General features: G+C 45.0%; 1 protein-coding gene across 2 annotated transcripts; it reads left to right on the top strand.

Annotated features, from left to right (window-relative positions):
* Positions 1-1,096: 1,096 nt before the first annotated feature.
* On the top strand, positions 1,097-20,487 carry LOC117046807 (putative lysosomal acid lipase/cholesteryl ester hydrolase). Of its 2 annotated transcripts, none has more exons than XM_033149218.1 (9): positions 1,097-1,287; positions 2,047-2,164; positions 3,011-3,209; positions 5,372-5,481; positions 6,796-6,935; positions 10,091-10,237; positions 13,339-13,410; positions 18,304-18,375; positions 19,767-20,487. In XM_033149218.1, the coding sequence occupies exons 1-9, from the start codon at positions 1,159-1,161 to the stop codon at positions 19,998-20,000; spliced, it is 1,221 nt and encodes a 406-aa protein (XP_033005109.1). In that variant the 5' UTR covers positions 1,097-1,158; the 3' UTR covers positions 20,001-20,487. The 2 variants fall into 2 exon arrangements, with proteins under 2 accessions (XP_033005109.1, XP_033005108.1); XM_033149217.1 differs by having other exon boundaries at positions 3,005-3,209.
* Positions 20,488-20,699: the final 212 nt, after the last annotated feature.

Raw genomic sequence — 20,699 nt, 5'->3', positions numbered from 1 at the left:
CATCAATCAGCCCGGACACTGAGATCCAGCGCCGAGGGCCTTCTGTCGGTTCCCTCTCTGCGAGAAGCAAAACTACAGGGAACCAGGCAGAGGGCCTTCTCGGTAGTGGCACCCGCCCTGTGGAACGCCCTCCCATCAGAAGTCAAGGGAATAAACAACTACCTGACATTCAGAAAACACCTGAAGGCAGCCCTGTTTAGGGAAGTTTTTAAACTGTGATATTTTAAATGTATTTTAATGTTTGGTGGAAGCCGCCCAGAGTGGCTGGGGAGACCCAGCCAGATGGGCGGGGTACAAATAATAAATTATTATTATTATTATTATTATTATTATTATTATTATTATTATTATTATTATTATTATTATTATTATTCTAACTGAGTGTCAAATATTGGCTGATGTTGGTTATGATGCTTGGTTAGGAGACAGCAGAGGTAACACCTGGTCCAGCAAACACATGAGATATAACGTGGAACAGCAAGAATTCTGGCTATTCAGGTAGAGTGAGCTTTCTAAACTATATTGCTTGGTTCTGGCTCCTAGTTTTCCCTTTGGAGTGTTTAATCGGCCATGCTCTTCCTCTTGGAACCATGCTCTTCCCAATCCATTTGTGCTTAAGGAATGCAGAAAATCCATTGTGGATGTTAACCAAAATGATTCAGTTGCACTGAGTGCTGAGTTTCTGGGGTGCTACAATAACAACATCCAACAGAAGGCAAGAGATGGTAGGTGGGTGTGCTGGGCTTTGATGAAATTTGAGGTGCCAAGGTTCGCCACTGCAGCTACCTGTTGGTTGGTGGTTTGTACTCTCAGCTGTTATGCTAAACTGGTTTTTGCGTCTTGACCAACCTTTAAAAAAACAAACCTGAGACAGCAGTCTTATCTATGCTCACTTGTGTGGAGTAATGTTATATTAACCTCAATGGAAATGACTTCGGAGTAGGTTGGTAGTTGAGCAAGGGATAATCCAATCACATAATTACTTGGCATTTCCCCCTCCTTCCTGGTAGGTGTGGCTTGTAATTGACAAACAATGGCAAGCTATTTAAGCCATCGGTCATTTCTTTCTGTGGAATATGACGAAGCTTAAAGTACATCTCATCGGCAGTTGCTTTAATTTAGCTCTGTGGAGCAGGAGTTATATATCTGTGCTGGAATATGGATTTGTTTCCATGCAGGTCAAGGATGTGGCTCTTCATAATGGGGGCAGGCATTTTCCTAGCACTTCTTACTTCAGAAACATTTTTTAAAAGAAGAAAAATAAATCCAGAAGCTACTATGAATATTGTAAGCCATTAACCTTTTCTTTCCTGTCTTCTTACCTCAAGGGATTTTTGACAATAAGTGATGCTTAATGGTGCTATACTCCATATAACTGAAGTTCATTTTTAATGGGCTGCTGGGATTTTAGGGGGCAAGAAAATATTTATTGTTTTATTTTGAATACATACTTTGTCTTGCCAATGCATCATTGCTCAGGGTAGCTTACAACATTTTCTTTAAAAGAATAAGCAGCCTAAAGTAGTTCCCAGCATGTGCTTCATGGAACGCCAGTGCTCTGTGAGCTTCATTTAGTTGCTCCAACAGTGGCAACTTTAGCATCTTGCAGAGTTCATTATAATTGCTCAACTGCAAGAAGAAAAATATTTAAGTGGTCCACCAAGACCCTCAGCTCTTTTAAAGTGGTCCAAAGGAGGGAGGCTGACATTTGGGAACCACTGTAGAATGGCGGCGGCAGCAGCAGCAGCAGCAGCAGCAGCAGCAGGCTTGACAGATAAAAACATCCTGAAATGAAGGTGTCATGCCAGCATCAGAAGGCCTCCTTCATTTCTAATTGCAGCAGAAGGATGCAGGAAAGCAATTCTTAGATTTCTTTTGAACTGCCAAACAACTGATTGTGTTTGGCACACTCATAATATTACTACTTGAACTGGCTTCTCACCTATCTGCGTACTCTAGTAATCAATCGTTTTCTGTGAAAATAAGCGTTTAGCCATTTTACAGTCACCTTATAACCTTCCAAACCAAACCCTCTCGGCCCTGCAGAGCGAAATTATTTCTTTCAGAGGATATCCCAGTGAGGAATATGAAGTGGTGACAGATGATGGGTATATCCTGAGTATTAACAGAATTCCTCATGGGAAAAGAAATCAGTCAAACAAGGGTGAGTGTGTGTTTTGAGTTATAATTTGTGTGTATGCATATATACAAATGTTCAATAGTGTGGGGATTTTTCATTATAATTATAATATGATAATTTCTTGCTTTGCAAAAGTTTGATTTATTGCAAGAACACAAAGTGAGTTTGCTTGGTAATGTGTGACTATTATTATGAAATCTGAGTGTGTTCTTGTTCTATTTTCTCTATAAGTTTGAAAGAGGCCATATAAATTGATGAGGTCAAGCATATTTTACTCTTTTCCTCCCTATTAGAGAAATGGTTGCTGGAATGATTCAGATTTCTGGAATGATTCAATATTGACTGTTACGTCTTGTAAAAATAAGTGAAAACAATAAAACATTTATTTGGAGGGAGGGACCTCTAATTTTTCATATTGCATTCAGGAGTGATTTATTCCAGGCATGTGAAATTGATGGCCATGCACGCTCTGTGCCCCAAGTTTATAGTAGTTGATATGCAGAAGCTTCCAGTGAAGTGGCATCTGTGGGATACCATTGGTCTCCTGATTTCCCAACACTTCACTTCACTGGAGCTCATTGAGAGGAAGAGAGGAGATGCAAGGTTGGCGGATCTTGTCCTGGTATGGCATGCAGAGATGGGGGAATTGGATTGGCTGTGCCAATATGCACTGCCTCCTTCCCTCTCCCTCTCAGTAAGCACCTGCAACCCTGTTTGTTGGGAAGCCACAAGAATAACGTTGACCCACCTGCCCACCTCACTGGCTGAAATATGAATGACAACAATGCCATTCAAGGTTCTGATGGATCACTGTCTTGCTGGAAAAAGACACTGAAGTTACTTTTTATATTTAAAACACTTCAGTTTCAGATCCAAAGCCCGTAGTATTTCTGCAACATGGGATGCTTTGCAGTGGTAGTAATTGGGTGGCAAATCTGGAGAACAACAGCCTGGGCTTCATACTGGCTGATGCTGGCTATGATGTTTGGCTAGGAAACAGTAGAGGAAGCACCTGGTCCATGAAACACATCAACTATACTGTGGAGCAAGAAGAATTCTGGCGATTCAGGTAGAGTGAGCTTTCTAAACTTCATTATGTGTTTCTGGTTCCTAGTCTTCCATTTAGGATGATTAATCTGCCACCCTCTTTCTCTTCTGTTTCAACATTGAACAGTGCCCTGAAAAACAAGATATGGAGGAGTAGAAATGTTTGTGTGTGTTTGTATACACATTTCCAAATATATGTAATTGGTGGTTGTTTCTTTAAACAAATCTCATACATTATTCATTTGGGGAATTACATACATTGATCAAGAATGGAAGTTGGCAGGATTCCCAAAAGATGTGCTGTATGAAGAGCTGACCAACTCTGTGTTACAAAGTTGTCTGGAAATCTGGCAGAAAGGCTGGCAATGCTAATGCTGCTGTGGGGGCCTCCCTTGAAGATGGCTGTAGTGCCTGGAGACAGTCATTCCAGTCATGCATCCACAGCAGAGGAGGAGTGCAGAAAGAAGGAGCACTATGGTGCACTTGCATCAACACATCCAGACGCCTTCATTTGCCCCAGCTGCCACAATATATCTGTATGGGATTCTACAGCCACAGCAGGAATCCTAACTCTTTAATGGTTTGACTTCACCCCACAATGCACACCCTTCCATTGTCTCCTGACACAGGCGGTTGCCAACAACAATATGACTCGCACAGTTGGCATAACTCAAGCACCAAAGGATGAAGTCTACAGATGTTAGCAAATCAGCTGCACTTTGGGTATAATTAGATTGGGTGTGGATGGACTTACTGTGGGTCCTGCGAATTCCCAGTACAGTTACTGGGCCAGAATTTGAAGGTCCTCGGACCTGGGGGGAGGTGAAGCAAAGCAATTGGCTTCCCACAGGAAAAATATTTTTCCTCCTGAAACTCCATTTAAAAAAAAAAAAAAAGATGGTTTTTTCTCTTTTTTTCTTCTGGCATTAGAGTCATGCTACATGTTTTTTCATGAAGAAAAGTGTCAGCAACAGATGGACTCATTTCCCTCTTCTAATCTGTTTGTGCTGCATTTTTATACCGCACAGCTGATTTATAGGCACTCTGGTGGCAGCCCCTATTCTGTGCAGGGGTGTTCTGCAGGCTTGCCTTATTTGGCTCTCTAGGTGCTGATATTTGCTCTTAACTATGTAGTGAGCTTTTTTAGTTTGCAGTGAACAGCTCATAGTGCAGAAAGTGAGGAGGAATTAAAGAACCTTTTAATGAGGGTGAAAGAGGAGAGCGCAAAATATGGTCTGAAGCTCAACATCAAAAAAACTAAGATCATGGCCACTGGTCCCATCACCTCCTGGCAAATAGAAGGGGAAGAAATGGAGGCAGTGAGAGATTTCACTTTCTTGGGTTCCATGATCACTGCAGATGGTGACAGCAGTCACGAAATCAGAAGACGCCTGCTTCTTGGGAGAAAAGCAATGACAAACCTAGACAGTATCTTAAAAAGCAAAGACATCACCTTGCCGACAAAGGTCCGTATAGTTAAAGCTATGGTTTTCCCAGTAGTAATGTACGGAAGTGAGAGCTGGACCATCAAGAAGGCTGATCGCCGAAGAATTGATGCTTTTGAATTATGGTGCTGGAGGAGACTCTTGAGAGTCCCATGGACTGCAAGAAGATCAAACCTATCCATTCTCAAAGAAATCAGCCCTGAGTGCTCACTAGAAGGACAGATCCTGAAGTTGAGGCTCCAGTACTTTGGCCACCTCATGAGAAGAGAAGACTCCCTAGAAAAGACCCTGATGTTGGGAAAGATGGAGGGCACAAGGAGAAGGGGACGACAGAGGATGAGATGGTTGGACAGTGTTCTCGAAGCTACTAACATGAGTTTGGCCAAACTACGAGAGGCAGTGAAGGATAGGCGTGCCTGGCGTGCTCTGGTCCATGGGGTCACGAAGAGTCGGACACGACTGAACGACTGAACAACAACAACAACAACAAAGGTGCTGATATTTGCTCTTAACTATGTAGTGAGCTTTTTTAGTTTGCAGTGAACAGCTCATAGTGCGGCACAGACTAATAGTGAGCAGCGACAGTTGAAATTTCTAATAAGGATGAGTAATTGCTTAATCATAATTACTTATGTTTCACAATGTTTATAGAATTAGTCTGGAGAACATCGGCTTCCACAATGTAGATCTTGCTGCATATTCAAGTATGTAAAACATAGTCTGTCCTTTTCCTTTGCAGTTATGATGAAATGGCTAAATATGACCTTCCAGCTTCCATAAATTTTATCCTGAACAAAACCGGACAGGAGAAATTATTTTATATTGGTCATTCCCAGGGCACCACAATGGGTAGGTTAGAAGGCTTCTTTAAACACACGTTGGCCATTCTAATAGCTACACATTTATTTGTATGGTTGGTGTTGTATATTAATTTCAATACAGATCTTGTCTATGGTACAGAGATTTCACTTGGAGACCATGGATACCTATGGAGAAGCATCGTGAATAACTATCTCTGTGTAGATTTCCTACATTTTCCTACTTAGTAATATTTCCCATACAAGTAATGTTTCATAGCTGCTATGGATTGACAAAAAGTGGTGTGTGGAGTATAATAATCCCTACACACCTTGTTAACTGTGTATTTGTTTGCTTTGGTTTACTTGAGCTGACAAACTGTTGTTCAATGTCATTAAAATCCTGGATTTGAAGTGAGGATCAAACAGGTTTGTAGTTGCAATTTAAATAAAAGTTTCCCAGTCTGGATATAACAAGAAGCTGTAGTCTAACAACCCCTGAAGTATTGCATTAAGGCCCACAAGAGAAGGGGATATGAGTGCGGGCTGAATACTCTTTCCATAGTTTATTTTGGCCTGAAGAGTGTGACCATAATATCTGCTCATGTGGGGCACTAGCTTTTGCCACATGGCACAGCTGTGGTAGATCCAGGGAGGCTGCGATCTTTGGCAAAGCTGGGGGAAAGGACGGTCACCTGGTGCCACTCCCTCTGGCATTATCAGATGACCAAGTGTGGGTGGGCAACACCCCAAGGCCAATCAGGGGCAGGGGCTTGGAGGCTGTGCTCAGCCCACCCGTGGCCTATTTAAGGGGACAGCCAGGTACAGGCTGCCCGCTTGACTGACTGTTGTGATTTCCCACCCACCCATTGGGCTAGATTCTTAGTTTCAGGGGCACCCTGTTAGGGGGGTGTCTCTGTTCGGGACTTCACAGGGGGACTGATGGGCCAATACACTTCTCCCAAGCCTGCGCTGGGTTGTGGGACCCAATCCATGGCAGGGGTGACTCCCCAGGCCAAAGTCTACCCTACCAGGTTCCTATCAGATAGCAGGTGGGCTGCCTTTATGCTGGATACATGCCCAGTGCTTTGGCCATACCTACTCTTTCCTGTAATTAATAATGCTGTGGTTTAATTCAACCCAATACCAGTCTCAGTGTCCATTCTTTAGGCTGTCCCTGCACTAGTCATGGCCATCATGTGCCTGTGATGGCAAACACTTCTTCACAAGTCTTACAATACACAATATAAAAGCAATAATGTTGTGAGAAAAGTGGGATAATCACTTGTTCTTGGATTTTGATCAAGACTGCATTGGTTGCCATATTCATTTCTCTTCTATTTCTATTTCCCATTCTGTTTCTTAGCATTCATTGCATTTTCAATCATGCCACAGCTCGCTCAGAAGATAAATATATTCTTTGGATTGGCACCACAAGTCACCGTGCATGATTTCCCCAACCCTATATTGACGATGCTCCTTGGGATATCTGATCACAATCTCAAAGTATGCTTTTTGGTCAAAATACTTGTTTAAACTACAGTGTGCAAATATCTATGGCTGTAGCTAAGAACTTGGGAATGTACCCATCATTTGACCTGAGGCCATTTGCCATTCTCTTAGAATCTAAGCTAGGGTTACCAGACGTCTCCGGTCCCCAGGGATAGTCCCTGGATTCACCAATCTGTCCCCAGACAAAATCTGTTCTCGGAATGTCCCCGGATTTATGCCTGGGGACTTCCGTCGAGGCAACATGGTGGGCGCCATGGCAGTGAGCAGCACTGGAGGTCCCGGCCAAGTCAAAGTTCCAACCAGCCAATCCACTGGCTGGGGGGGGGGGCTATTTAAACTGAGGCTTGAGCCAGAGAGCTTCCTTCTGACTCGCTTCCTCAATCAACGCTCGCCCTGAACTCTGCTGAACTTTGGGGGGCAAGTGAGGCACTGAGGCAGTGAAGCAGGAGGAGGAGAAGCCTAGAAAAGAGCTGTGCTGCGTTGCGAGACAGACAGACAGACAGACAGAGAGAGACAGAGCACAGCAGCGGCTTCTCACAAGAACAAAGAGGCACAAAAGCGAAGGCTGAGGGGGAAACGGGGGGGGGGGAGGAAGGCAGGCAGGCAGGCAGGTGGGCAGTCTCCTTTGCTTTCTCTCCCTCCTCTCCCTCCAGTGACCACTGCGGAGATGGGGAGTTTAACGGGTGTGTGTGTGTGAGGAAGGCACTGCAGTGCCCTTGTCCCTGGCGGTGCTGCGCTGCCTTCCTGCTGGGAGTGGGGCCTGGGGTTTGTGGCTTGACAGAGCCTCCCTCCCTCCCTCCCTCCGCGCCTCCTCTGGCACCAGCAGCCTCTCTTGTGAGGAGGGCTGTGTGCGAGTCCGCTGTTTGTCCACCTCTGGTAACGAGACACCACCACCACCAGTTTAATCTCCATAGAGACTGCCCTCGCCCTTCAGCGGTCTCCCTGTTATGGGAAGCCGGTGCCTTGTGTGTGTGTTTTAATGCGTGTTTTCCTAAGACCCTCGAGCACCTTTACTTGATCTCCCCCCCCCACCTCTTTTTTTGGCATTTGTGTGTTTGTAGATGGGCTTCTCTGCCTGCCTTGTGTCGAGGTGCGTGCCCAACAACTTTGGGGTTCCCCCCAAAAAAGGTCAAGAACACTGGGCAACCCTTTCTTAAAATAAACCATGAAATCCCCCCCTCAAAAAAGTGTCCCTGGATTCCTTGAAAAAAAAATGGTAACCATAATCTAAGCTGCTCAATCTGGCCAATGCTGCAGAATGTTGCTTTAGCTACTCTATACCTAGGACTATTTTTGAGTAAAAAAAGGGGGCGTGTCATGGGTGCCAGCACAAAATGTCTGACCTGGACAGTAAAAAGAGGTGCCGGTGTGAGGACGATCCTCATACCTTTGTTTGTATCAAGTGCCCATATTAAAGGGTTTGGTACAGGTAACTCCCCATTATGCATGCTCTATTTGCGCCCAACCATGCGTATAAGCGGGGCCAGTAAATGAATCCTGGAAATGGGGAACACCCTGGAGAGTTCTCCTGCATCATGAAGAGACCCTCCCCAGCCTTTGGGGAGGGTCTCCTCACAAGCAGGAGGCCTCCCCACCTAACAGTTGAAATGTGGGGTGGCTCAGCAGCAGCCGCTTTTCCACCAATCAGCCGGGAGCTGGAGGAACAGCAGAGCTTGCATAGTTGACAGGCTGAGGAGGTTCTTCCCTGCACTCAGCTGAGCTGAGACAGGTGACTCCCCATTTTATGTGATTTCACTAATGCACAAAGGACTTTGGAACGCACCTATTTCTACCCTTGGTAAAAGCAGACTGAGTGCCCCTTTCAGATTGGAAGAAGAGCCACTCCTCGCATTCTCAACCTGGGAATGAAGACGAGAGGCACGACACTAAATTCATTCTCCCTAACACCACCATGCCAACTATAGAGAAGTAAAGCACTTTTGTTGAAATTAGTGTGGAATTAAGCAATATATAGCACAACTATTTGGCAAAATGGCAAGCGGATTAGAAAGCAGTGCCCTTGGAGGCTATGTTTGCATAACTACAAGTCGCTTGCATATTCAAGCTCCTACTGAAATGATGTTAATGTTATGGGAACCACTTCGGAAGGGTGCCAGTTGCTCATTGCATACATGTCAAAGTACATTTGACCTCTGTCATCTTGTCTCTTAGCTACAATTACAATGTCTGTGTCTTGAATATAGCAGGGTTTTTACCTGCCTGACTGTGCATGTGGTATTTGAATTATCAATTAATGAATTAATTAGATTTCTATACTACCATTCACACCAACATCACAGGGTGGTTTACAATATTAAAAACACAAAAAGACATACCATAATAACAAACAGAAGCAACACACAGTTTAAAGGGCCATAGATTGTTTAATGGGTAGTCTGGTGCCAAGAAGCCAGCCCACAAAATGGTGCCCTTGTGAATATTAATCAGGCACTGTGTCAAGCACTGTGATGGGTCTTGGGGGGCTGTGTTATCCAACACCTGGACACCCTGACAGAATGGAATTATTCAGGCCTGATGGCACACACCTTCCCCCTGGAGGAAATAAATGTTAGTTGAAGGATCTTTGATTGGTTGTAGTTGTAGGTTGGTTTGGCGGCGAGTTGGCAATTTCACTGTCTGGGGTGATGGATAAGGCCTGGGAGTGATGTGACATATCACCCCTAACCCAGAATTGTGCGATAACAGGGTACTAGAGGGGTCTAGTGGGAAGTCTCTGTCCAGAAGCTAAGGGGTGCAGCAGATGGACCATAGAGCTTCCTTCAGCAGCTTGGGAGGTTTATACATGCAGGCCTGCAGTTTGTGGATGACCCTTTAATCCTGGGCTTGACCCTGTCATGGCACAGCCCTCTACCAGGGGGGCTCTGAGTGATATACACACAATGCCTTAGCCAAATCCAACCTACATCTGGAACCAACAAAGTTGTGGCCAATGTCTAAAATCCCAGAACATTGTCTTCTCCAGTTTGTTCCCCTTTGGGGCTGAGGCCTTGCTTGCGGGGAGGGGAGTCACTGTGAATGGGCAATATTTTTGTGGTATTTTGTTGCTACTTGATATTATTAGACGTATCTCTAGGAAAACAGGCTTGAATAACAAAATGATCTATGTACTCGTGTTTTTCTTTCGACAGGGAATATTTGGAACTAAACAGATGTTTCCTCAAAGCAAATTTTTTAAATGGATTGCTACTCACGTGTGTAACCGTTTCTTAATTGATTATATCTGTAGCTTTATTATCCACCTAGGAACTGGATTTAATATGAAAAATCAAAATATGGTAAGATTTCTGACTACTTACGGGAGTGTGTGGAGGCATCTCTGAAATGATAGCCACTTATGACTTCTGTAACTTAATTACCCCTGGGCAAAATGAGCTTGAGGCAGCTCCCCAATAAGCTTTATTGAGCACTAGTGCTGTACTGCTCATGAATTTGAAGGAACTAATTTAAAAATGTGATTTTCAAATGGATAGGGTAATTTGTGATATTTTGGGCAATGTGCACACACAGACATCAACCCAGGGCTACCACTTAAGTCAGTCAGCGCCTGACCTGGCCCCAAATCATTTTCTTGGGTGGGCGAGGAATGTTTAATTTGGGTAAAATTGGCCTGCCATCCTGATTGAAAATGGTGTCATTGCCACCATGATGCAATAGGACCATAGCTAAGAGCATTTCTGAGGTCCAGTTCATATTTCCTGATGAGAGTCCAAGAGTGCCCCTTAACCATGGTTGGTCACACAAATGGACATGGCACCAAAGCAGGGTGGGGTGATTTCATGTCACACAGGAGGAATGTACACAAATGCCATGGCCCTCTGTATCAGTGGTGGTTATTTGTCATGTCTGAATTGGCCCTGGTTGTACTGTATAATGAAAAGAATTATAGTTAGGACTGCAATCCTGTGCATAGTTACCTGGGAGTAAGCCTTGCTGAACACAATGCAAGTTACTTCTTATTAAATATGCACAGGTCTCCAGTATAATTAGAAATGCATTTACACTGTGGGACAGCTAAAAGTGAAATTCCTTGCTCTATGCTAATTTCCCTTTTGTTTGGTAACATAATATTGGTAATGGCAGCTAGTTTAGAGTGTTAGTACAACCCGTATAGCACATAGGCAACAATTATTCGCACAATAAGTATTATTGTTCAAAAACAATTTTTCACCATTTATCAAGGCTAAGCTAAGCTATTCAGTTCTTTATGCTTAAGCCAAGAAATTGTTTCTATAACTACATTTAGCACTAATAGATACATTAATGGCTCGAGACTACTGAGGAAGCCCAGAAAACTGTGAGGGCGATCTGGCTGCGACATCTGTCACCCCATTGATCACCAGGGTTGATTCGGCTGATCTGGCTGGCTAGGCGGGTGTCCCCTTCCTCCCTCACCGCTCCATGTGCGTCCCTCCCGAAGCTGCGCGCTCGGTGGAAGAGGACGACCATCCCAGATAGAAGGAGCTCTTTAACTTTATGGACTGCTAGGGCGAAACGGGGATAGAATGCTGGCACCCTGTCTTCCACCTGCACTTCATAGCTTCCGGGAACATCGTTGAGCTTACCTACCTTCTTCTTGAACTTACTCAAAAAACAAGAAAAAACAAAAATTGAGTCAAGAAGTTGTGAGAACTTAGTAAAACCTGATATTGCAAGTTCACTTTATTTTAGATAGCTTATAAATTTTCATGGCACGTTGTAAGCAGTTGCCTTGCACACAAAAACTTGATAAATGGTGAAAAATTGTTTTTGAACAAGAATATTTATTTTGTGAATAATTGTTGCCTATGTGCTGTACGGGTTGTACTATCATTTTTAACGGCACAGGTTGTATTTCTTCAGTTTAGAGTGTTAAGCTGATCTCGATAAAGAGGTGCATGTAATTGCAGGCCCAGGCATCGAGCACCTCAGTCCCCAACCCCCTGGAGAATTAATGGACAACCAAGACTGCTTTGGGTTGAAACAGGCCACAATTTTATTGAATACAGATGAAGGGTTTGGCTTGGGCATGGGGAATCAAAATACTTCTGTCCCACCTGTTGGAAGTGACACCATAGGTCAATCCGTGCTGGGGTTCCTAATACTTACATCAAATAGGGTGACACCCACAGGGACTGCCATCTGGGAGAGAGCCCTGGCCCCTGACTGGGCAGAAGGACATGGCAACTCCCCTCAGATCCCTTTAACTGAATACCCCAGGGTTTGGAGGAGCAGGCAGAGACTACAACCTCCCCTCCATCCAAATAACAATAAATAGATTTATTACTTATACCCTGCCCATCTGGCCGGGCCTCCCCAACCACTCTGGGCAGCTTCCAACTGCATATTAAAAACACAATAAAACACCAAACATTAAAAACTTCCTTAAACAGGGCTGCCTTCAGATGTCTTCTAGAAGAAAGATAGTTGTTTATTTCCTTGACATCTGATGGGAGGGCGTTGCACAGGGTGGGTGTCACTGCCAAGAAGGCGCTCTGCTTGGTTGTGATGATTGCCACGAGGTAGGCAAAACCACCAGGCCAGAGCCAATTTGCCTGGTGGGCAAATTCCTACCTGGCCCAGAAAATGGCGACCACCATAACCACAGCAAGGTCATTGAGCAGCAACTTGAACCAAGGGTGGGTGAGGAACCCGATGAAAAAGCTCAGGTAAGGGCTCCAGGTGCAAGCTGTTTAAATGTCCTGGACACAGACTTGAGGGAAGCTTTCTTGTTCCATCAGCTCTGCCACCTGGCTCAACCCACATCCAAGCCTGCATCCCCATTTGCCAATCCCGGGTGCAGGCTTGGTGATGGTCCCATCTGGACAGGATGCCAATGCTGTGCTCCCTCATCAGGGCCTTTGGAAGATCCTTAAGAAGTGAGTGGACTTACTAACTAAACACTGATTCCTTCATAATATCCAGATGTTAAGCTCTGGTGTACTTGTTTTGTTCAAACAAACCAAATGGAAGTGAAGTGGTTGTTGTATGGTAAAGGTAAAGGGACCCCTGACCGTTAGGTCCAGTCATGTCCGACTCTGGGGTTGCGATGCTCATCTTGCTTTACTGGCCAAGGGAGCCGACTTACAGCTTCTGGGTCATGTGGCCAGCATGACTAAGCTGCTTCTGGCGAACCAGAGCAGCGCACGGAAACGCCGTTTACCTTCCCACCGGAGTGGTACCTATTTATCTACTTGCACTTGACGTGCTTTCAAACTGCTAGGTTGGCAGGAGCAGGGACCGAGCAACGGGAGCTCACCCGATCGTGGGGATTCCAACCGCTGACCTTCTGATTGGCAAGCCCTAGGCTCTGTGGTTTAGACCACAGTGCCACCCGCGTTCCTAGCGGTTGTTGTACTTTGTGATAAATTGAGCTAACCACTTTGCTCTTCTTTCTTAGAGTCGTAGTGATGTGTACCTATCACACTGGCCAGCTGGGGTATCGGTTCAGAACATGCTTCACTGGGCTCAGGTAGAACCTAAATCCTAAATTATGTTAAAATAAGCTAAATGTATTGATTGAATCTTTGAATGGATGATTGCCAGGTCTTTTTTTTTAGCTGGAACTCACCAGAACTCCGTTCCAGCACCTCTCAGGTGGGCATCAATGCCATTATAAGAGAACAAGGGAGGTGTTTGTGATGAGTTCTAGCATCTCTTTTTCTACAAAAATAGCACTGCTGATTGTTTTCAAAAGAACAGACTATTAGAAAGAAATCTAGAAATATAACGGAAGGAAACATTCAGCTATATAATTCAGCCTCTCTTTTTACATATTTAACAAATATATTCTGCTTTTATGCTAAAGGATTTAAAGCCAAAGGTGCTTTTGTGTTTTTATCTTCCCTGTTTAGGGAAGTTTTTAATGTTTGAAGTTTAATTCTGTTTAATATTCTGTTGGGAGCCACCCAGAGTCACTGGCAGAGGAAGAGGAGTGCAGGGGGAGCGCACTGCCCCTGTGGGTGGCCCACCACACCCCCAGGATGAGCGCCCCGCCCCCAGGATGCGCACCAGCCCCGCTCCCTCCTGCTCTCCACCCCCTGGTGCTGGAGCATGAAGCTCCACCACTGCCCAGAGTGGCTGGGGAAACCCAGCCAGATGGGCAGGTGGTTGTTGTTGTTGTTGTTGTTGTTGTTGTTTTACCAAATAGTGGTATTTCATCAGCAACAGATATAATCATTCCCCCAGTGGATTTGATTTTTTAATTGAAACTATATTCCCTATGTATTTAGATGGACAAATGCTACATTTCTGCAGCATTTGGTTGACATGTGTTTTAATAAATAACCCAGGTGTTGTTAGTGCAACTGCAACCTTTGCCAACCTGCTTGGACTACAACTCCCATCAGCCATGTCACGCTGGCTGGGGTTGATGAGAATTGTAGTCCAGAACATCTGGAGGACTCCAGGCTAGTGAAGGCTATGTGTTGTACCATAAGGCAGGCCAATAAGTGCTATGATTTGGGAATACATGGTCTTGAATGTAGCCACTGGTAACTTTTGCTTGGCCCTGTGGAAAGAACAGGGTTGGGGAATCCTTTTGACATCACAGGACAGTTTTTTAAAAATCAGGATTAGTGTCATAGGTCACATTTAACAGCAGGGTGGGGCCGCCTACCTGTCAATAACCTGATGTAACAATGGAGAATTTCAAAGCATGTTGCAAGTTGCAGCAATCCCTTAGTGTTAGTTGGGGATTCTGATGCAAACCTCTTGCTGATTTGTTTCCCCAAGTCTTTCAATGAAAACGCCTCTCTGAACTGCAATCTCAGCCTGATAGTAGGTGGAAGTCTTTGGAGAAAGTGTGTGGGCCAAACTGGGTCCCCTGGCAGAATAAGATTGTCTTGTGGAGTGAAAATTCCTGATCCCTGCAAAATATTTCACTTCTGCACAAGGGGTTACCCAAGCTACTTATCCACATAATCTAGCTGCCGGGAGCAGAAAGGAAAATTCAGATTACATGACAAAAGAATTTTGCAGCCCATAAATGAAATGGGAATTACTTCCAAGTACCGTATTTTTTTGCTCCATAGGGCATACTGAACCATAGGGCGCACCTAGTTTTTAGAGGAGGAAAACAATAAAAAATGTTTTTTTTTCTGGTTTTCCTCCTCTAAAAGGCTGGGTGGATGGATGCTGTTGGTTCTTCCCTGCCAACCCCATAGCAAAAACAAGCCAGCTTTGGCAAACGGGGTTGGGGGGGGGAGCAACCAGCAGCATCTCCTCCACCTCCCCCCTGCCTCCGCCGCGTTCAGCTCAATTCCAATGGCTGCTTTTAATGGAGAAAGCCTTCAACGGCTCAGAAGAAGGAAGGAAGGAAGGAAGGAAGGAAGGAAGGAAGGAAGGAAGGGGTGACAGAGAGAAAGAAAGAGAGATAAGGAAGGAAGGCGTGAAATAGAGAGAAAGAGGAAGAGAGAGGGAAGGAAGGAGGGAAGGAAGGTTTGAGAGAGAGAAAGAAAGAGAAGGAAGGGAAGAGAGAGAAGTAAGGAAGGAAGGGGTGAGAGAGGGAAAGCGAGAGAGGGAGGGAGGGAAGGAAGAGAAAGATCTTTCAATCTCTCCCCTCAAACCAGCTGGGCTGGGGATCTCTGGGCGACGCTTCTCCTCCCCCCACCGCAAACAGCGAGGATCCCCAGCCCAGCTGGTTTGAGGGAGCCCGGTAGTATCGCTACAGCATTGCTACTGGGCTCCCCCTGCCTCCCCCCCCCACACCGCCGCCGAAGCCGCCACCAGCATGCTCCGTGAAGCATCTCCTCCACTGCCCCCCTGCCACCACAGCTTGTAAAAGCCTGCTTTTACAAGCCGTGGTGGCAGGGGGGGCAGTGGAGGAGATGCTTCACAGAGCAGGGAAGGAGGGGTGGGCGGCTGGCGGCTGCCACCCGCCCCTCCTTCCCTGCTCCCTGTCAAGCAAGCGGAGCGTGCGTATTTACAGGGAGCCCCAGCTCCCTGTAAATGCGTGCGCTCTGCTTGCTTGACCGGGAGCATTCGCTCCGTAGGATGCACCAATATTTTCCCTTCCTTTTTAGGAGGGAAAAAGTGCGCCCTATGGAGCGAAAAATACGGCAAGTGTAAATTAGACAACTCCCAAGTGTTAGTATATCTCCCCATCATTCTCATGACAGCAAGTCAGTTAAGAATGAATAGTCTAGAACAGGGGTCAGCAAACTTTTTCAGCAGGGGGCCGGTCCACTGTCCTTCAGAACTTGTGGGGGGCCGGAGTATATTTTTTTGGGGGGGGGAGGGAAATGAACGAATTCCTATGCCCCACAAATAACCCAGAGATGCATTTTAAATAAAAGGACACATTCTACTCATGTAAAAACACACTGATTCCCGGGCCATCCGTGGGCCGGATTTAGAAGGCGATTGGGCCGGATTTGGCCCCCGCGCCTTAGTTTGCCTACCCATGGCCTAGAAAAACTGCAAAAGCTGAAATGATATCAGTGGCTTTTCGATGGCTTTGCATATCTTTCTTTGGACACTTACAACATTGTTCTGCTCCCTAAAGGAGGTTGGACGTTATTGCATAGCCTGAGTTACAGCATGACTATTGATTCATTCACTAATTCCTGTTTATGCCCCGGATGCTGATGAAGAAATTAAAGAAAAAAATTACTCTTAGCTGGATACCGTCCTATCAGAGATGCCTATGGAAGATAAAATTATCCTCCTGGGTGATTTTAATGCAAGAGTTGGGCGAGATTTCAATCTATGGCCTGGGACTCTTGGGAAAAAAGGAATTGGCAACAGCAACCAGAACGGAATCTTACTTTTGACAATATGTGCAGCACACAACCTTGTTATTACCAACACACTCTTTCGAATGAAAAATAAATTTAAAACTTCATGGAGCCATCCTTGGTCAAACCACTGGCACCTCATAGACTATGTTATAGTCTAAGGATAGCCGTGATGTGATCCTTACCAGAGCTATGATGAGTGCTGATGACTGCTGGAGAGATCACCGACTAATATGCTCCACGATGGCTATCAAGACTATACCTCAACGCAGGCTTCAAGGAAGGAAACCAAGGCATAAAATGAACACTCAAGCCCTTCAAGATCCCATTAAGTGGGATTGAAGAATGATTCTTCAACATCAACATCATTGGACTGGTCATGTTGTGTGGATGCTTGATTATCGTCTTCCAAAGCAACTACTCTATTCCGAACTTAAAAATGAAAAGTGTAATGCTGGTGGTCAACAAAAGAGGTTTAAAGACAATTTTTTAAAAAAATGTAGTATAAACACCAACAACTGGGAAATACTTGCCTGTGAGTGCTCCAAGTGGAGAACAGCCTTTACCAAAGGTGTCATGGGCTTTGAAGACACTCAAACTCAGGATGCAAGGGAGAAACATGCTAAGAGGAAGGCACGCTTGATAAATCCACACCATGATCAACTCCCGCCTGGAAACCAATGTCCCCACTGTGGAAGGACACATGGTTCCAGAATTGGCCTCCACAGTCACTTACGGACTCATTGTTAAAACCGTGTTTATAGAAGACAATCTTACTCGGCTACGAGTGATCGCCAAAGAAGAAGAAGATCATGTCCAGATCCAGGCAGTCTTGAAAGAAGTGGATTTTCTAGATCCACTTCAGTTGAGGTTTAGGCCCAGTTTTGGCACCGAATCTGCTTTGGTTGCCTGATATGATGACCTCTGTCAGAGCAAGACAGGGGAAATGTGTCCCTATTAATTCTCTTAGACATCTCAGTGAAAAACTGCAAAAGCTGAAATGATACCAGTGGCTTTTCAATGGCTTTGCATACCTTTCTTTGGGTGGTTCAGAAAGTACAGTGGATACAGAATTCAGCAGCCAGTTTGCATAGAGAGGCAAGTTTGAGCAGATAACACCAATCCTGGCCCAACTGTACTGGCTGCCAATCAGTTTCTGGGCCTAATTTAAAGCACTGGTTTTGACCTCTAAGGCCTTAAGTGGCCCAGTACTGCTATACCCAAGGATTGCTTCTCTCCATATGAACTGACCCAGATGGCACAGATGAGGCGCTTCTTCATGATCCCTCTTCCACAAGAGGTCTGGAAGATGGAAACATGAGAATGAGCTTTCTCTGTGGTGAATCCCCATTTGTGGAATGCTCTCCCTAGGGTGGCTCATCTGATGGCTTTATTACGTATCTTTAGGCACCAGTCAAAAACTTTCCCCTTCTTACCGGCTTTTGGCTAATTACACCTCTTTTAAACTGGGTGAGGAAGGGGGGAAATTGTTGTTTTGTTTTTATGTTATGTACATTGCAAACTGAACTGTGATCCTTGGATGTAGGGCAGTATAGAAATATAATTAATTAACTATAATGATAATTTCCCCATTTTATTTTTCAAAATACGATACACCTCTTTTTCAGGGTTTGAAGAGTGGAAAGTTCAAAGCCTTTGACTGGGGTAGCATTGAAGAAAACATGGCTCACCACAATCAGGTAAGAATTTCCCACTAATTGCATTTCTTTCTCTCTCTCTCTCTCTCTCTCTCTCTGTGTGTGTGTGTGTGTGTTTATATGACCCAGGTGGCGCTGTGGGTTAAACCACAGAGTCTAGGGCTTGCTGATCAGAAGGTTGGCGGTTCGAATCCCTGCCACGGGGTGAGCTCCCGTTGCTCGGTCCCAGCTCCTGCCCACCTAGCAGTTCGAAAGCACATCAAAGTGCAAGTAGATAAATAGGGACCGCTCCAGCGGGAAGGTAAACGGCGTTTCCGTGCGCTGCTCTGGTTCGCCAGAAGCGGCTTTGTCATGCTGGCCACATGACCCAGAAGCTGTCTGCGGACAAACGCCGGCTCCCTTGGCCTATAGAGCGAGATGAGCGCCGCAACCCCAGAGTCGGACACGACTGGACCTGATGGTCAGGGGTCCCTTTACCTTTACCTTTATATACTGGTACAGGGGGAGCAGCTTGAGAAGGAGTTCAACGCCAGCTCTGGTTGGCTGAACTGCTTCAAATGTTGCTTCAGTTTGAAGAACATCCCCAGCACCGGTGAAGCTGCATTTGCAGACATGGAGGTTGCTGAAGAGGCTGTTGCAGGAAAAGGAGTATCTTCCAGAGCAGGTTTTAAGCACAGACGAGATGGGCCTGTTCTGGAAGAAGATTCCTGAGCAGACCTACATTGCCAAAGCAGAGCAGTTAGCCCCTGGATTTAAAGCTGTGAAGGATCAACACGATGGATACTGATCTGCATCGCAATCTCATGGCATCATGGGAGTCCCTCAGCCTTGCTGAATGCATCATTTTGCATTGAGCAGGCAGTGGATGCCATCAAGCCTGAAACTGTAAATGGATGCTGCTGCAATCTGTGAAAGAAATGTGTTCACAATTTCAAGTGATTTCAAGAGACTGTCCAAAGCTGGTTGGAGACTATGTATATTAACCAGTAACCGAGCCTCCCTCCCCCACAAACACTCAATCACATTGCACCCAGTGTGCTTGTCACACAACACATGAACCCCGAAAGTCAGTTGCACTATATTATTTTCCATTCAGCAGCCTAACAGCCCACAGATAGAAACTGTTTTTTAGCCTGTTAGTACGACTGATTATACTTCTATTTCTCCTGCCCAAGGGTAGAAGATTAAAGAGGTGCTGGCCGGGGTGTGAATCGTCACTGAAAATTTTTCTCACTCTCCTAAGCCATCGATCCCTTGTGATGTCATCTAGTTCACAACCCTCTGTAAAGACTTTCTGTCCGTGGCTGTCAAGCCAACGTACCACACTGTGATACAATACGAGAGGACACTTTCTGTTGTGGACCGGTAGAAGTTTCTGCAAAGTCGTAACTTACAAACTATTTTTTAACCTGTTATTTCCCCCTCTCTTTTAGGAAACAGCACCCTCCTATGATATTAAACAAATGACTGTTCCAACAGCTCTCTGGATTGGTGGGAACGACTGGGTTTCAACCTCAAAGAATGTTGCCCGGTGGCTGCCTCAGGTCTCAAACCTAGTTTACCACAAGATAATTCCTGACTGGGAACACACAGATTTCTTCTTGGGCCTTGATGCCCCACAGCGCTTGTATGAAAAGATAATTGAGTTTATGCAGAATTATGAGTGAGTTTGTGATCTTGAAATAGTCCTCCAAGAAATCATCAGCATCGGTCTATGATGACGACGACAACAACAACAACAACAAAAACAACTACATTTTTTTTTTATAAAAAAAATCACCTTGGAAAGAAATCCATATGTTTGTTCACACAAAATAATCCCTTTGGAAATAACATTTTTGAACTGCTTATCATTATTTTAATCCATGCATTTTTAATGGAGGTGTTGAGACATAACTCAAAACAATAGTCTTGAAGAAGGAACTCTGATCTTCCCAAACTTTGTTTTGCAGTGTGGGGTGGAGACAAGTTCTTTGCTAACATCTGTGGAATTGACAATATGAAAACATGCTTTGGATGGTATTGAACTAAGTTTTATGCAGAGTAGATCTATTGAAATTAATGAACATGACTAAGTTGAATGCCACTCCCACTGCCCATCACAGAATTAGGAAGACCAGCTATACATTCAAGTGTTCCAAAACAGTAAATATGCACCCTGAAAGCAACCTGGTATGTCACACTTACTGGAAGACTGGCACCTTGAGACCAAGCACAATTGGAAGTGACTTTCAATACCTGCATTGATATCTGTTCCTACTTGTTGGACTGCAAGTTCTAAGCATGTATTAGAATGCTGTCCTTGCTGGGCCTTAGCTCAGTAGCAGAGCACTTGCTTCACCTCAAGGAGGTTCCATGTTTTGCTT

This window comes from Lacerta agilis, chromosome 5 (assembly GCF_009819535.1).
Source record: "Lacerta agilis isolate rLacAgi1 chromosome 5, rLacAgi1.pri, whole genome shotgun sequence".
Taxonomy (NCBI): domain Eukaryota; kingdom Metazoa; phylum Chordata; class Lepidosauria; order Squamata; family Lacertidae; genus Lacerta; species Lacerta agilis.
The sequence above is the reverse complement of the archived record's forward strand: the minus strand, read 5'-3'. Positions and strand labels throughout refer to the sequence as shown.